Source organism: Lepisma saccharinum, chromosome 1 (genome assembly GCF_977018435.1).
Source record: "Lepisma saccharinum chromosome 1, izLepSacc3.1, whole genome shotgun sequence".
Lineage (NCBI taxonomy): Eukaryota > Metazoa > Arthropoda > Insecta > Zygentoma > Lepismatidae > Lepisma > Lepisma saccharinum.
Genome location: NC_139229.1, coordinates 99,636,820 through 99,655,495, shown reverse-complemented (window position 1 = coordinate 99,655,495; position 18,676 = coordinate 99,636,820). Strand labels below are relative to the sequence as shown.

At 40.2% G+C, this 18,676-nt stretch overlaps 1 protein-coding gene across 8 annotated transcripts in view; it reads right to left on the bottom strand.

Annotated features, from left to right (window-relative positions):
- LOC145998714 (uncharacterized) overlaps positions 1 to 18,676 on the bottom strand; it is a 372,904-nt gene that overhangs the window by 211,037 nt on the left and 143,191 nt on the right. For all 8 annotated transcript variants that reach the window (XR_014443344.1, XM_083135223.1, XM_083135230.1 and 5 more), the window contains exon 5: positions 2,513 to 2,638. Coding sequence is in view for 7 of the 8 variants with exons in the window: in XM_083135223.1 (XP_082991349.1) it covers positions 2,513 to 2,638 (126 nt within the window). In the remaining variant the exon portion in view is untranslated. The remainder of the gene's footprint in view (positions 1 to 2,512; positions 2,639 to 18,676) is intronic.

Sequence of the window (18,676 nt, the reverse complement as noted above, 5' to 3'; positions counted from 1 at the left end):
TGGTACACCTCCAAAAACAAAATTTCAAAAGGACCATAAGAAATTTTAATAGCTATATGTAACAACCGAATATTAATTTTCTAAGCAAATTTTCATTAGCATACATCATTTTCAAAATTATCCACAAATTAATGTGATCCTATATTTGTGTTGTTAGCAAAAGTTACCTCTTGATCTGAATTAAGTATCTATGATTTGCTGCACAATACGAGGGTGGCTAGTCACTGGGAATTCCTTGAATTCCTGGAATTGTCCGTGAATTATTGGCTCCGGGAATTCTGCGTGATTTTTTCTGCAACTTTTATTAATCCAAATCTCATTGAACTTATGCATATTTATAAATGCCCTGACGCTTTTATTTTTATCGAAGAAGGAAAAGAAAAGAAAGCTGCGTGGAAAATAAAGGGTGGGAAATCGACAGAAAATGTGTTTCAAACACGTTAGTCGTTGATTGTTTTATATATCAAACCGAGCAAATACCTGTGAGACATAAAAATCCTGAAAAACATTAAAATATATATAAAATCCTATAAAAAGGTTTGATTTAGGCGCATAATCCTAAAATAGATTCTAACAAGCAAAATAGGTTATTTTAGGCACAATGAAACTTCATCAGTTGTTTCGTTTTTTAATAAAAGGCTGACGTAACTTGTTATTTCTTATTTACCTGCAAAGGAAAAAATAGGTGAAAAACCTAAAATCCTAGGTCTAGTCATCACACATGTGTTTGTCATTGTCCCTTCATCCATCTCATTACCATTCATCCTCACCGTTGCGATTAGCCAAAAGACGGAAGAAGAAATGCGGCGTTATATAAACAGAATCAACAACGACAGTAAGGATGAAAGATTTTTTGGATAAAAGTAATCAAGGGGAGCTCGTAAAGGATATCCATACCCAGGCCGATACGCGAACCAAGAAGCTGCAGTGACGAAATAGGGACTCGGCCACTGAACACACTCGCAGCAATTTGACAGAATTTTCCCGCCAGCACCCACTTCAAGGAAGGTGGTTGTTGAATGATTAATTGATTTAACTAATTTTACTATGTTTTCTGCCACTTTTGGCTAATCGCGAAGATGGAATGAGTGATGATATGAAATTGATGAAGGAACGCCCTTGTCCAGGCTGGGATTCGAGCCAGGGTCCCTGGCGTCGTAGCGCGCTGCGCCGGAAGGTGATTGGGCCGAACGACATTTCTCGCGGAAAATCCATTCCCTATGTTCCCATGCGGACTCACATGACAAATCCTTCATGATTATAGCGTCGGGGTAGTACGAGAATAAATTACTATGCAGCAACCTTGAAGGGACAAATGCCATACTCTTCTGACTCACCGAAAAGACTCGACAACCGGAATTCCGAGGACCGGATCCCAAACCACCAAACTGATGTTAATTCTTCGACTGTTACAAATCAAGATCGTCGAGGATGTAATCTATTTTCAATGCCAATTGGCCAAAATGGCAATAAATCCTTCAGAATTTCATAGCACGCTGGGAAACTAATGGGAAACGAAATTCCGTTCCTGCACCATGCTCTCTCTTGTCCTTCACGACGCATTATTCTTTTCAAATCCTTTAGACTTCTCGTACCTTGATCTTCCAGCAAGGTTGGTCATCTTCAAAAGGGTTGGATAAGCGTGAAAATTGATCCAGAAATACCGTAACGTCCAACATTCCATGCATAACCGTGGGTAATGTCCAACATGGTGCTTTCGGAGAATGGGGCAAGTTTCGGTGACTTGACCGTTTCAACATTTAAGATGCATGGAATTTTAAGTAACAGCCAGTCCTGCTTGGTCAACGTCGTGCACTTCTATGGTTATGCTCTCCGTAAAACGCACACATTACACACTTATAGATTATGCATAAGGCATAGATGTAGGGCCTCACACATTTACAATCACGGTTATATGTAAAGGTGATGTGATCAACACTGTGCTCCTTCAGCCCTCAACCCCCTCAATGGTTACCATCAGGTGCCCATTCATTAGAGGCTGGGTGAATTTCAGAGCCTCTTTATGCAGGGAGAATGCTTGAAAAATTCCCATATAAAATCACTCGCAGCGGGAATCGAGCCCGCGTTACCGGTACAGAGATGTTAATATCTACGTACTGATGAATGCCGCCCACACCTGTGGACAAGAAGAAAATAGGTGCATGCACAACAGTACAGCCGATAGCAAAGGTAATAGCTGGAGAATTGCAAATCACTATATTCATTTGCTCTGTTTTCCACATCATGAATTAAAATAAAAACGGATTTTTTTAAAACCATATAGGATGTAGAATGAAGAAAAAAGGACGAAATTTGGCAATTCCCATTGTTATGTTAGCCTCCGTTGTACCATAACTGGCCAGAAACTACAATACAAGTGATGTGTGCCACTCAGCAGAAGGCATTCTTACATTAGTCACGAAATGTACTAATGACTGACCAGAAACTACAATAACACAAATGGTGTGGGCCACTCAACAGAAGACAAAACATAACTCAGAAAAGAACTTACCTCATTTTCCTTGTGCTGCTGGTAACTGTTTAGGAGATCCTTCTGCTGGTCGACCCTCGAAACCTGAATCTTGAGCTCTTTCTCTAGTTGAGTAATGATTCGATCCTTTGTTTTCAACTCCTCCAACTGCAAGAGCAAATGCAAAGTGATGTGTCAGTAGAGGAACAGTAAAGTAATGTATAACATATTGAATATACTATACTTTTTCTAATTCTGCAATATTAAATCAATGAATCAGCCACAGTATTAATTTCTTGAATTACATCTTGTTTCTAACAATTAACTTGAATCTGCAAAATTAACTGGCAACTTCACACAAGATGATCTAAAAGCATTTTGTAAATGTTCTAAAGCTGCAGGGATTATCAGTGTAAGGTATGACCTTCACTGAAGACAGCCAAATGTCAACCTTACTTCCACATAGAGGAATAAGGGATGACCTTACAGTCAACGGCAAAGATAATGGTAGGCAAATTGTTCATCGTTATTTTCATAACTTTTTGTTCTACATCCTGTGTTGTTTCAAGGAATGAAATTATGTTGGTGTGAAACAGATATTGCTCTCTGCTTATCTACGTCTTTATTTCAATTATTTATCATCACATTGTGCAATAGAGATTGAATGAAAATGGTGATGACAATTCGCCTACTGTTTCTTTTGCCGTTTAGTGTACAGTTAATTGCCAACCTCACTTCCACGTAGTACACCCTGGACTGTCTTTTGCAGACTAACGAGGCTCTGGCGACTGGACCTACGGCCAGTATAATTCTGTGTGTTGTCCCGTTTGTTGTCCTTTTGTGTGTTGAGGGCCCCTTTACAGCCTCAGATTTTAACCGGTCAGAATATTTTAAGATTTTAGTTATGCGACACTATAGTTTTGTTATATGTTATGGTAAGGGGCTGGACCCCGCATAACGTGACTGGTGCAAAATAGCCTAAGTGCTAACGCACCCAAAATTTTAAATTCAAATTACTTCCACATAGTACACCCAGGTAACTGCAATGTTGCAAGCCAACGAGGCTCTGGCGTCTGGAATAGCATCCAGTGTATCCCTATGTGGGGCCCATGTGTCATTCATGTATATTTGTGATTATCCCTTCATCCATTTCATGTTATCATCATTCATCCACATCGTCGCAATTACTCAAAAGTGTAGGAAATGCGACGTTAAGAAAAAGGGAAGGAAAGAATGATGGAAGAAAGAAAGAATAAAGAAGGAGAAATAAACTAAATCCATGAATCAAAGCAGGATTTTTTGTTTCTTTATCAATATGCTCTTGAAAGAATTTGTAAACCAACAGAATTTAGAACACCCGCAACATAGATTAAATAATTTTTTCTTCCACTATCATGAAACATTTTTATCGGATTTCCTTCAGATTTATTTCACCTTAATAAACTTTAAATTTGTTGAAGTTATCGTGGTAATAAAGAAGTGTTTTCTAAAATAAGATTTAAGGCAGTCGTATCTAATTACCTTGGCTGATTTCCTGAGCAGTACTTCAAAGTATTTTGCTAACTTGAAAAAGAACTACGTTTATGGAACTACTACTAGATATCTGTGGATTGTAGAGTATGGTGCATACGTGTTACGAAACAAATTGTCCATCATCGTGCTTATTCTCTTTGTTTTTCGCAATGAGAGCTTCAAGAATTAAAACATATCCTTAAACAATCAGCTGCCAACCTCTACACTAGCATAGATTAAAATCCATTCCTTAAAAACATGCAGGAAGCAAGAAAATCAATGAACAATTTGAAAGTAATACTTCTGAATTAATGCTACCAACTAATCACAGGCTATTAGAAGGAATTAGAGGAAACATGTTTGACGGTCATGTTAGATACACTTTGTTTAACAATTCTTTGTTTTTAAACAAACCAATGGAGAAAAGAAAAGTGTTAAATAGGACGAGAGTCATCAACATTGTCAGCACAATAATCAAACATCAGCTCGGTTATCTACAAACTTCGGAAAATATATATCATGTGGTTGATGTGCAGCAGACATATTTTTATTTTCAAAAAAACAAACATGACATATCACAAAACAATTAATTTTCAGCTAAAATTTTAGCAAAGTGTAAGTTATGTTCTTGATTTCATGGTGCTCATTTGTCCGGTCCACAACTTCAATGGATTAAGAATCATCAGCGCCATCTCTTCATCAAATATTTATTTACACTATAACTCTGCTCAGTAGTGTCGCAATTTGCTTTACACAGCATGTTTGTCCGAGGCGCAGTTCGACCGACATTGTTTGTTTTTAAGTAAAATTTTCTATTGCAATTAGCCTTTAATTATTCTTAGCCTTTATCTTTTCCAATTTACTTTACAAAACGTTAAAATTAGTGCATCACAACTTTGTTGTATAAATTATATAGTACTACTAAATTCGATGTAACTGTTGTACTTCCTAGATTAACACAAGACGTGCTCAACAGATACAGCCAGCGAGCCTAGCTTCGTGGAAACGTGACATTCAGATCCGCATCATTGTAACGAAGATCCATGTCTCCTTCCGTACATGAATGGAGCGAACGATAGACATTTTTCCCATGCCCGAAGACCAAACTATCGGCTTAAAACACGTAAAAAAAGTAAAGAAACGAACATGTAAGAAGCTGCAGAAGAATTCCCCCATTAGCTCCCTGAGAACGAGCCTCAGGCTTGGGGTATCAATGAATGGAAGCCAAGGATTGCCACGGTGTAATAAAAAGTTCGATTTAAGATTCTTTCGTGGGAACACGCCAGGCTCGCCCGCCGGCAAATGCGAGTCAGTGAAATTGGAAACAAAACAAGTACAAAAAGAAGGTAAACGCCTGGTAACATTGCAGAAGCCCTCTAGCGGACGGGCAAGGTACACATTCCACAGAAGGGGAAAACAATTTTCTGGTCTTGGAAATCTGAAGAGATTTCGTGTCGTGGTTCTGCAGCACGCAGTTACTTATGTCAGCAAACACACAGCATTCTAAAGTAATAAACTCATTCTATAATTAGCTTTAAATTGAATTCTTTCTGTTGACGCAAATGTAGTTTTGTTTAAAAAAAATAAATGGTGACTGGTGACTGCATAAATGGCATTTTGACCTCCTCTGAAATAAGGATAAGTTGCTTACCATCACTCTCATCCAGTTCCTCTTTTCCTACTCCTTTTTTATAATTGATTTTTTCTTTCCTTCTGATTCCATTGTTCTCTTTGCCTTTGCAATCACAATTGAGCATATGAGGCCCAGTATATTTTAAAATACTATAATTACACACACACACACACACACATAAATATATACAATAAAAAATTAAATTGTATATTTTGTTCTTTGTGGGTTCACACTTCTCAACAATTTTTTACAACTTTGAATTATTACTTCATTGTGTATGTTCAGTTTTATAATGTTCCTCTTAAATCACCATCAAAGATTTTCTCGTATCTAGAAGAAATTTCTCGCCTTAGGTAGTCGGCACCAGCGTTAGTAATAGTACCTTGTACTGTGTTAGTTGAAAGAACACTGGCTGTAACTAATAATCGCCTCCAAGATGGTTGAATAATGTCCAACCATGTACGACCGATCAATGGATATAAAAGTTTCTCCTGGCAGAGAAAGACAGGTAAAGTATAATCCCTATTGTCAAAGTATAGTTTGACGGATGTTTGTGCTGTAACACGTACATATCCTTCGTTTACACCTCGTAATCGTAGGCTAGAATTACATTTAACATAGTGTGGAAACAACTGATCAAAATATTTCTCGTTGAAAAGAGTAACAGCAGACCCAGTATCTACTTCACATTTAACAATACACTTATTGATTTGGAGATTTATTATGAAGCTATCCGAACTGATTTGGTGCTCCAAAATGTGTTGAGTAGAAGTAACCAGTGTGGAATGATGACTGAGCGCATCAGCGTTGAGATGGTTGAAGCTGAACGTAGACAACTCATCGGGTGTTGTGCTCCGTGAGGTTGAACTGGACGTTCTATTCACGACTCTAGCTTTCTGCTTCTTTCTGCATCGTATATTCCAATGGCCTTGTCGTTTGCAGTAGCTACAGATTGCGTTTCTTGCCGGACATACACCTTGTGGGTGATTCTTTGTGCAGTTGCCGCACTGGGAGTGAGGATTTTGCTTGGTAGCAGTTGAATTGTGATGTTCATTGTAGCTGTTCTGCCTCGTTTCGCCCGAGCGTGAACTCGTTGAAGGGCCTGTTTGACGATCTGGATTCATCCGCGTCAAACTTCTTGAGCTGGTGGCAAAAGTCACAGAATCTGCATTGTACTTATTTGAGAATAATTTAACTTCTCGTTCTAATAACTCACAATGCAAAGCAATTTCTTGACATTTAGCAAAGGAAAGATCACTTTCAGATAATAATCTTTTTCGAGCAGAATCTGAATGTATACCAACGATGAATTGTTCAACAAGTGCCTCATCTAAATACTGCTCATACACACATTTGGCTGCTTGTTGTTTGATTCTCACTACGAATTGAGTAACGGATTCTCCTTGAGACTTACATTTTCGAAACTTGAACCTCTCTGTAAACTTGTTGGTTTTGGGCCTGAAGTGCTGAACCATTTTGTCGTGAATGACGGCATATGTTAGATTACATGGCATTTCAGGAGCCGTAATACTGCGAAGTACTTGGAAAGCCTTAGGACCAATGACTGCTAATAGAACTGCTGCTTTTCTTTCATTTGCCACATTCTGGGCGAGACAGAGTTGATCAAAACGCATGAAATAACTCTCGATATCTTCCTTTTCTTCAGCAAATTCGCTGAACGTAATGTTGAGAGCCATGTTGTTGAAACGTCAAATTACGTTAACTGATGGAAATAACTGGAAAATATAAAAGTTACGATGTGTAACTGAAACTTGCTTTTGCTTAAGCGTGAACAAATTAGCAAACTGAATGTTACCTGTAAAACACCGTCTTGTCGATTTGCTACATGAAATCGTACTTGTCACTATCCCGTGCCGATATGATTAGAATCCTTCAAATTTTCTATTCATCCTGTCCACAGCGCCAAATTGATAGGTTCGGAGTGAAGGACATGGTAATGTGGATTAATATAAGTTGCACAAGGTAAAAACCAGACGGTGAACAATTAACATATTTAATATAAACTGGACGTTAGGTCCGAAACATTCAAATACATTGAACCCATGATATAGTAACAATCACACACAGAATACATCTGCTTATGTTTTATCTTCTTCTGGCCGTGAAGACCAAGCCTTGTAGCCATACGCTTAATACCTGGACCGTATCATCCCTCCAGGTGTCCCATTAAAAAAAAAAAATCAGGTATGCTGATGACCGTATCGATCTGGTGGGCGGCGAATCCTGGTAGACCTTCTCGGAGACGAGTGAGGTGAGCTAGGACCTGGTCCTGGGTATCCCGCTCTGCCTGGGGTAGGTTCTGGTACTGTTCCACCGGGGTTGGCTGAATTTCTATTTGGTATTGTAACGTTGAAGTCGTCGTCATCTGCAGTGTCACGTGAAACACGTCTCTTCAACCACCTGGGATGTACCACTCGTTTGATTCCATCTTCCAACATTATCTCGTAGAGGATGCTATCCCCAATTCGACGAATGACAACTCCTGGGATATAATTTGGAGTGCCGTGCTTAGGTGATTGAACCCAAACTGCTGAGTTGATGGCGAAAGTACCATATTTCGACGAAGAGTCGTTCCGAAACTTTGCTGACTTCCTCGGCTTGAACGGAGATTCACTCGACAGAGGCACATTGTTTGGTTCCCACCAAAATCTGGGTTGGTGTTTCAAGACCGAAAGTGCTGGTAAGCTTCATTTTCCACCCAGTCGCGTGTTCCGAAGGATGAAAAGAAGGTTGGCGATCCCCATATCAAGTTCAAGCGTGCTCAGATTGTGTTTGTCAGTTATAAGCTTGACAAGAGCGGTTTTGACAGTACGAACGTATCGTTCGGCTAAGCCGTTGCTAGGGCTGTGATAAGGCGGTGAAGTAACATGTTTGATGCCATTTTTAAGACAGAAGTTACGAAATTCGAGAGAAGTGAACGTTGGGCCGTTGTCGGATACGATAGTATTTGGTATCCCTAGCGTGGCGCAAGATTGCATAAGCCAGCGGATCGTTTCCTTTGTGTCCAATGTGTGTACAGGCCACACTTCTGTCCACTTGCTGAAGGCGTCTACTATCAGTAGGAACTTACGCCCTGCAAAGAAAAAGTGGTCTATATGCCATCTCTCGTTCACGTACGAAGCGAGAGGCCATGAAGAATCGGGTCCGTTTCGGACCTTAGGAGCGTTTGCTCGGCATGTATTGCAGCTCGCTACAAAATCCGTAATCTCTGCTGACATGCCTGGCCACCAAAATCTGGATAGACACAACTCTTTCATACGAGTTGAACCTATGTGTCCATCGTGTAAAGCTCTAAGAACTTCATTCCGTTTAACTGTGGGAATGATAAGTCTACCCGACCACATGAGCGTTCCCTGCTCATACGTAAGGTGAGCTCTTCTTTCGAAGAAAGGTGCGAGCTTCTTCCGTTCGGTAGACGTGTCGTGTTGATCTGGCCAACAATTTACTACACAGGAGACAACTAATGAGAGCAGCGGGTGTTCTGAAGTGGCGTTCTGTATTGCGTCTCGAGAAAGGGGAGTTACAGCGTCTTCAATGGACCCGAAATATGCATGAAGTTCTTCTTCTCCAGCTGGTATTGTGTCACTTGTTTGCGTAGGCAACCTGCTTAGCATGTCAGCTATTTCTACCTTGCTGGAATGAATTATATTATATCGGTATGAAGATAAGAGTAGAGCCCATCTCATCAATCTATTGGATGAATGTTTCGAAATGGCTCGATCCGGAGAAAAGATAAACTTTACAGCACGTGCGTCTGTAACAATCTCGAACTTGGATCCGAGTAAAAATTTGTGAAATCGCTTGATACCGTGAACTATGGCTAGAGCTTCTCTCTCTACCTGGGAGTATCTCCGCTCCGTCTCACTGAAGGTGGTAGAAGAGCAGGCGATGGTCTGTAGACCGCTTTCAACTCGATGACACAATTGCGCGCCACAGCCGAAAGGAGACCCATCGGTGATAAGTACAACTGGCTTTGTTGGGTCGAAAGGTACAATAGGATTTACCTCTCGAAGTTCCGCCATGATGCTGTCGAACTCGTGTTGACAGTTATCGTCCCAGTTCCAAGAGACGTTTTTCTTGAGTAAAGAAAGCAAAAAGTGAAGTTTCGAAGCTAAGTTGGGTACAAACTTTCGATGAAAGTTGATCATCCCGATGAAGGAACGTAATTGTGATTTGTCTTGAGGTGGTGGAGAATTTAAGACGGCCTCCAAGTTCTTGTCTGACGGCCGTATACCAGTAACGTCAATCTTGTATCCTAGGTACTCGATAGATGAGGTTAGGAATTGGCTTTTGCTGGCGCTCGCTTTGACATTGTGTTTGGCCAGACGATTCAGGACATCACACGTGCGTGTGAAGCATTCTTGCAATGTTTCACCTCCGATGATGACGTCATCAAAGTAGAAAGAAACTCCGGGAATGTCATCTAGAATCTTCGCTAGGACCATTTGAAACAGATCTCCACTTATGTTTATGCCAAAAGGTAGTCTGTGAGGTTTATATAATCCCCAAGGTGTGTTGACGACAGTGATGCGTTTTGCAGCTTCAGAAAGTTCCAACTGTCCGTAAGCCATTTGAAGGTCAATTACCGTAAAGTATTTACACCTGGCCAACTTACAGAAAATATCCTCGACTCTAGCAATGGGAAACTTGACGTTTTCAGTCATTTTATTCACCGTTCCTGAGAAGTCAGTGCAGAGACGAAGTGAGCCATCTTTCTTGGTAACAACGACAAGTGGTGAGGCCCAATCAGAATATTCGACAGGTTCCCATAACCCTACTTTCACTAGATTTTGAATAGAATCCTGAACACGGTCTCGAATACCGTAAGGAACTTCGTAATGTCTACGAAATATCGGTGCAGAGTTGGATCTCAGTGGTATATCGACCAAATAAGGTGCAATTGGCTTGGACAAATCACCATCAAAGATTTTCTCGTATCTAGAAGAAATTTCTCGCCTTAGGTCGTCGGCACCAGCGTTAGTAATAGTACCTTGTACTGTGTTAGTTGAAAGAACACTGGCTGTAAGTAATAATCGCCTCCAAGATGGTTGAATAATGTCCAACCATGTACGACCGATCAATGGATATAAAAGTTTCTCCTGACAGAGAAAGACAGGTAAAGTATAATCCCTATTGTCAAAGTATAGTTTGACGGATGTTTGTGCTGTAACACGTACATATCCTTCGTTTACACCGCGTAATCGTAGGCTAGAATTACATTTAACATAGTGTGGAAACAACTGATCAAAATATTTCTCGTTGAAAAGAGTAACAGCAGACCCAGTATCTACTTCACATTTAACAATACACTTATTGATTTGGAGATTTATTATGAAGCTATCCGAACTGATTTGGTGCTCGAAAATGTGTTGAGTAGAAGTAACCAGTGTGGAACGATGACTGAGCGCATCAGCGTTGAGATGGTTGAAGCTGAACATAGACAACTCATCGGGTGTTGTGCTCCGTGATTTTGAACTGGACGTTCTATTCCCGGCTCTATCTTTCTGCTTCTTTCTGCATCGTATATTCCAATGGCCTTGTCGTTTGCAGTAGCTACAGATTGCGTTTCTTGCCGGACATAGACCTTGTGGGTGATTCTTTGTGCAGTTGCCGCACTGGGAGTTAGGATTTTGCTTGGTAGCAGTTGAGTTCTGAGGTTGATTGCGGCTGTTCTGCTTCATTTCTCCCGGGCGTGAACTCGTCGAAGGGTCTGTGTGGCGATCTGGATTCATCCGCGTCAAATTTCTTGAGCTGGTGGCAAAAGTCACAGAATCTGCATTGTACTTATTCGAGAATAATTTAATTTCTCGTTCTAATAATTCACAATGCAAAGCAATTTCTTGACATTTAGCAAAGGAAAGATCACTTTCAGATAATAATCTTTTTCGAGTACTGTCAGATTGTACACCAACAAGAAATTGTTCAACAAGTGCCTCATCTAAATACTGCTCATACGCACATTTGGCTGCTTGTTGTTTGATTCTCACTACGAATTGAGTAACGGATTCTCCTGGAGACTGAATACATTTTCGAAACTTGAACCTCTCTGTAAACTTGTTTGTTTTGGGCCTGAAGTGCTGAACCATTTTGTTGTGAATGACAGTATATGTTAGATTATATGGCATTTCAGGAGCCGTAATATTGCGAAGTACTTGGAAAGCCTTAGGACCAATGACTGCTAATAGAACTGCTGCTTTTCTTTCATTTTCCACATTCTGGGCAAGGCAGATTTGATCAAAACGCATGAAATAACTCTCAATATCTTCATTTTCTTCAGCAAATTCGCTGAATGTAATGTTGAGAGCCATGTTGTTGAAACGTCAAATTACGTTAACTGATAGAAATAACTGGAAAATATAAAAGTTACGATGTGTAACTGAAACTTGTTTTTGTTTAAGCGTGAACAAAATTAGCAAACTGAATGTTACCTGTAAAACACCGTCTTGTCGATTTGCTACATGAAATCGTACTTGTCACTATCCCGTGCCGATATGATTAGAATCCTTCAAATTGTCTATATCCTGTCCGCAGCGCCAAATTGATAGGTTCGGAGTGAAGGACATGGTAATGTAGATTAATATAAGTTGCACAAGATAAAAACGAGACGGTGAACAATTAACATATTTAATATAAACTGGACGTTATGTCCGAAACATTCAAATACATTGAACCATGATATAGCAGGAATACACACAGAATATATCTGCTTATTATTTATCTTCTTCTGGCCGTGAAGACCAAGCCTTGTAGCCATACGCTTAATACCTGGACCGTATCAGGTAGGGTAGATAATACAGACTGGGTAAGGTAAAAAAAAAGTTCCCAGTGCCAATTCATAACATCGTGCCATGCATGCATATTTAGGGAATGTGGGGTAGGGCCCCACACATTCTCGATCTCGGCCATTTTCCGGGTGATGTGATGAGCACCATGCTCCGGCCGCATTTACCCCCCCCCCCCCCCCCAGGGTTGCCCCCAAGTCAAGTCCCCTTGATTTGAGGCTGGGTGAGCACCGGATCCGCTTTATGCGGGGACAAGGCCGGAAGAATTCCTTATCCTTAAATACGGACTGGGCCTACAGTTTAACGTGGGATCCGAACCACTATGTGCCTCCAGGGACCCTTTTATTATAAGGCGACGAGTTCTAACAGAGGGAATGCCTAACAGAAAGTAGTAACAAGGTGTAACTTTGGCATCTGTGTTTAGTGGGCGTCGAAGTTGTTTCAGTATATAAACCGAAGTTTTTATCAAAGATGCCACACCTTTGTTTGGCGGAAACTGTTCCACTTTGCGATACCTCAGTGCAAAACTATCATAGGAGTAATCGGAAGGGAAAGTTGACCTTATAAAATGAGCAAATTAGCGTCCAGAGTGTGGGAAGAGGCCTCGCATGTTAATTTCCTACGAGATACAGCAAAACCACTGGTGATTTTTACATTGGTCAACTTCTTGCCTATAGAAATCGAGGCAAATTAAGGGGAAGCCATAAATCGATGATCCCAGTGTAAGAAATCCGAAGTGCGTGCGGATGTGTGTACGTGCGTGCCTGAAATTGTGCCACTTGGGTAATTAAGAGGCTCCTGGTTCGTGGGAAGTGCATCGGTGTTACGACAACCCAGACGAGGGGTCCTCCAAGGCACGTAGGGGAGGGGGATTGGGCGAAGTTCCCGCTGGAGACAAACCACTCTCGCACGCAAATGGGGAAAATTCTGGGAAAAGGTTCCCTTGAAATGGACGCCGGATCTATTGAAAAGTCCACCAGAATGCAATATAAGTGCATGCCGATGAGCCGAACGTGATGGTGATATCGTGTATGATTGGCCTTTTACGTATGAAGGCTGAAGTCTAAGGCCATTCGACGTTAAATGACCGAGCACTGGTTGGTTCACTAGTTATTTTGGTAACACGATGAAGCCTTGTTTCCATGTTAGAAAAACACTAAATCTGCTGACAAAGGCAGTCATTATTTACGTAAAAAATACTTCACAGATAAAGTTTCCAAACTCTTTTGGTTTGGTTTGTTTCTTAGTCTGAAGTAGGATTGTTAAAGGTCCAGGAACCCATAGATTCTAATGGGTTCTATTGGGTTCCGCTTATCCCGTTCCTTCTAACAGTTGTTACCCTTTGCTCTTTCTGTTGGGGTTTTAGGACTCTTCAGACCTACACTGAAGCCATCTCTGAATCATCGAAACTCTTGATACCATTGTATGGGTATGACTGTTTATTTCCAAAAAAATATTACAGTTAATTGTTTGATGAGAGTGGGGAGTAAACCTCAATTATAGAATTTAGAATGTCTGTCTAATTCCTGTTCCACACAGGCGTCTCCTTCCTATTCAACACAGGAAGTGCTCGAATATTATCCAAATTTGAGGCTTTTATACCTAAGGGTTTACTCTCCAAACCCCGGCGATTACATAATTTTCATATCATAATACAGTTTCATCCTTTTAAGTTTTTTATACATGTGTTCATTGATCATTATACAATTTTAAAAGTTGAGTTATAACACATTTCTATCTTTTATCTTGCTTCACAAAAAAGAAAAATTGTAATTTACAAGTTACAGTTATCAGTTGATGCATCTGGCTATATACAGGTTAAACGCTTCTTTCATCTAAGCCCTGATTGGCCAAACAATAAATGCGTAATACAACAGCGTTACATTTCTCAACATTTTGCATAAGATTAAAGCCTAACACGTTGCAGGACCGGAACCTTTTTTCTCGCACAATATAAATTCGGTCCAAGTTGAGTATTGTTTTATTGAAAAAAATGTTCCTGGACCGTATTTAAATTGAGCCGGAAAAAGGTTCCTGGACCGTATTTAAATTGAGCCGGAAAAAGGTTCCTGGACCGTATTTAAGTTGAGCCGGCAAGAAGATTCCTGGACGGTATTTAAATTCAGCCGGAATAAAGGTTCCTGGGCAGTATTTCAATAGATCTGATAATAAGGTTCCTGGACCGAATTGAAATACTTTACAGATAAAAAGGTTCTTTACGGTCCAGAACCCATTTACGCTTGATGATTTTCTCTCGTGGACCGGAATTGAATTTATTTAAAATTCCTGGACCTTTAAAAGAGAAGACCCTGATATAGAGCGGAAACCATGGGCGTAACTTGGGGCCTAATTTTGAGGTGGCGAATCACTTTTGGGGCCTAATTTTGAGGGGGAATAGACTCGGGAAAAGTTTTCCATCTCATAAGTACCTAGAATAATCCAGGATTATTTACTAAATAACAGACGTTTGGGAAAACAGAAATATTATTCTTCATTGCTTTGCTCCTATAGTCCCATAAAATGTAAATTTTAATAAACCTGAAAATTTGGGGGGGGGGGGCAAATGCTTTCCTTGTCCCCGCCAAGTCACGCCTGTGCATTACGTATTTTTTACATAAATGAAGACTGCTTTCGACAACACATTTTGTTATTTTGTTGTATCTTGATATCTCAAAATATGTTCACATGGCGGTATTTGAATTGACTTATTTTATTTGATGTCGCGTTTCTGCCACTTTTGGCTAATTGCGAAAATGAGGATGAATGGTGATAAGATGAAATAGATGGAGGACAATTACAAACAGATATTAACAGCACACGACACAAGTCCCATAGAGGGAAATAATTGACATGGGTCAAGACGCCAGAGCCTCCCTAGTCTGCAAAATGATGTCCAGGGTGTATACTACGTGGAAGGGAGGTTGACACTTAAGTATTTTCAGAAAGGGTGCCTTACACCCCTTATGGCCGTATTAGATGGGGGTTAAGGTTAAAACCAAATTAAGCCTGTTTCAACATGTTCTACTCACCAAATTTTATATTCCTTTCATTCATATTTAGATGACACGAACGAACAATAGTGATTACTTTATCAACTTTACAGGAAGCCTAGAAGATGTCAAAGAGCGAGGACATAAAGGAAGCTCTTTCGAAACGTACCACAAGAGATTTGTAGATAAGTAATACAGCAAATGACGACGCCCAAGCAAGATTGCATGATACTGTGCTTGAATTGGGAAACATATTCACAATCCATGAGTCACGTTACGCTTGTCCGCAACCCAACGTAGGCGAGAACAAACATGGGAGGTTTTCAAATTTCACCTGAAGCCAATGGCCGAACGAAGGGTGGATAACAAAATAGCTATAAGACAATTCGAGCAGGGCTTCAGAGAGATAATTATAGAGAACCGTGTAAATATTGGGGACGGACAGGTGAATCAATAACCCGAAATGAAAATTATTCGAATACTAGGATTTTTCCGGATTCTCAATGGAGACAGTAACGGAGAATATACCAAAAATATTCTTAATATTTGTTTTGATGAATGTCCTTTGGATCAACGTTCCAAGCAACAACATGAAAGAGAAAGAAAGAAAGCGAGAGAGAAATAGAAAACGAATGAGGTAGAGGGAAGAAAGAGATAAAACGAAAGGGAAAGAGTAAGAGAGAAATAAAAGGGTAAAAAAAAGAGACAGAAAAAAAGAGACGAAAATAGAGAAAGAGCAGCAAAAAAGAGAAAAAGACATAAGAAAAGAGAGAGATAGACAGAGAAAGGCAGGAAACAAAGAAAGAGGGAGAGAAAAACATAAGAAAAGAGAGAGATAGACAGGGAAAGGCAAAAAACAAAAAAGAGGGAGAGAGAAAGACAAGAAAAGAGAGAGATAGAGGGAAAGGCATGAAACAGAAAGAGAGAGGGAGAGAAAGAATGTGTTGATATTAATTGGTGCTGCGAAACCGAAGTCCCGGATTGAAATTCGGTATAAAGCATACATTGCAGTTGTTCTTTAATGTATTCCAGTGATGCAAGGGGGTAATCCTTTCTAAAGGGAACCTTCCTTCCACGTAGTACACTTTAGACTGCATTTTTTGCAGGCAAACAAGGCTCTAGCGTCAGCATTTTTAGCCAATATAATCCTCCGTTGTGTGCACTCCATGTGTATTTGTTATTATCATTTCATCAATGTCCTCCTATTACCATTCATTCTCGTCTTTGCAATTAGCCAAACGTGGCATAAAGCGAAGCAAAATAAATCAAAGTAATCACTCAACCAACTTAATGTATTCATATAAATTCTAGTCGTTCCAATCGCCGTGAGGCCTCCCCTATGGCGCACTGGTAGCGTCGTTGCCTTGTAATCAAGGGATCGCGGGTTCGATACCGGGTGGAGGCACATAGTGGCTCGGATTTCACTTTAAACTATAGGTCCAGTCCCGATTAGCCTTATTGTGCATAGTGGACTTAAAACAGCAAATCAGTCAATCGCCGTGAGAATGCTAGAGACACACGAAATAACTAAATAAAGCGTATTAAAGAAGGCATGATCAATAAAACATAATTGGAATAATTAATTATCTCACATCGGGAAATAATACACGCTCGTCCATGAAGAAGTTCCTACGATGTTCATAAACTTAATAACTATGTCACAGGTTGCAACTTGCGACCGTCGATATCGAACAGTGCTGAACGTTGCACTTGCCAAACTTCTTCAGACTTGCGGCTGTTACAGACCGCATTTCAAATCGGTTTAGACAAGCCTGGTGATTTCGTGTAACTTAACGCTTGTACGATTGCCGAAAGTGTGCTTCCAACTAACACTTGCCTCCCGTTAACTGTCAATACCTGTGAGGAGGTGGTCGGCCAGCGAGGCTTGTGGTAATTTACAAGACCTACTCCAGTTTCACCAGATTTGCAAGCCATTAAGATGTCAAACAGGACATAAGATTCCCCAAGCTACAAATCTTATGCAGTGACCGACATATTTGCGAACGTATCGCGCCAAGCATCTGCATTTGAGAGGAACCGAAATAGCGGTGCATATGTGAATTTTGTAAACAAAAAATGCAGTGGGCTATTTTAACTTTCCGGAGTGATGTTTAGTGCTGCGGTAGAATTGTTGCACGTGACTTCAATAGTAATGTACTTTCCTATTCCTCTCACGAAGGATAGTGCCGCAAGATAGACTGGAGGAAAGAAAGATTAGATGAGAAATGATAGAAGGGAAAAAGACGACAAACAAACAGGAAGACAGAAAGAGAGAAAGGGTAATCGAAAAAGAGGGATGGAGAAAGAAAAAGAGAAAAACAAATGGTGGAATCGAGAGAAAGGAATAAAGAAAAGATAGAAAGAAAAAGAGAGACGGATAGAGAATAAGAGTAATGGAAAATGAGAGATAGAGAGAAAGCAAGAGAAAGAAAAAACAGGGACGAAACAGAAAAATATAGAATGTACGGGAGAGAGATAAAGATAAAACGGAAAAGATAAATAAAGAAGAGAAGGGAAGCTGGAAATATAGAAAATGGGAGAAAGAGGAAGAGAAAACTATGAGAAAGAAGAATGAAATAAAGAAAGGAAAAATCAAGAAAAGAGAGAAAGAGTGAGCATACGAAACGGAGAGAACGACAGTGAGAAAGAGAAGCGTCAATATTGCGGAAAAAATGGAAATAAAGAGAGAAATGGGCAGAGGCAGAAAGAGAAGAACAGACAGGAAGACAAGAATAGAGAGAGGCAAGGAGAAAGCGAAAATACGAAAGAGAGTGATGGAGTGAGAGAGATAATGGGAGAAATATAGGAGAAGCAGGAAAGAGAAAATAGGAGAAAGAAGCATGAGGGAAAGAAAAACAAACAGAAGAGAGAAAGAGTTAGTATGTAAAAGAGAAAGAATGGAAGAAGACGATAGCAAGAAAGGTTACGAGAGAGCTGGAAGGAAAGAAAGAAGTTTGAAACGAAAGAGAAAGAAAGAATTGAAGAACAAGAGAGAGAGAGAGAGAGAGAGAGAGAGAGAGAGAGAGAGAGAGAGAGCATTTCCTTTCTTGAAGGTAGCTCCCCGCCCCTGCAATATCTGTTCGCACCGATGCTGCGTTTTATGGAGCTGGTCTTAACAGGAAATGTTTGCAAGCAAATTGTTTTGCTGGAACTTCGCCAGGTAATTGACTTCTGGCCGCCTGACCGTGTTCTCATCCCCGCTGCATCGTTTCACATTCGATGAAAAACAGGATGCAAAAGGATGCGACTTTCAAAATAGGAAGATCTA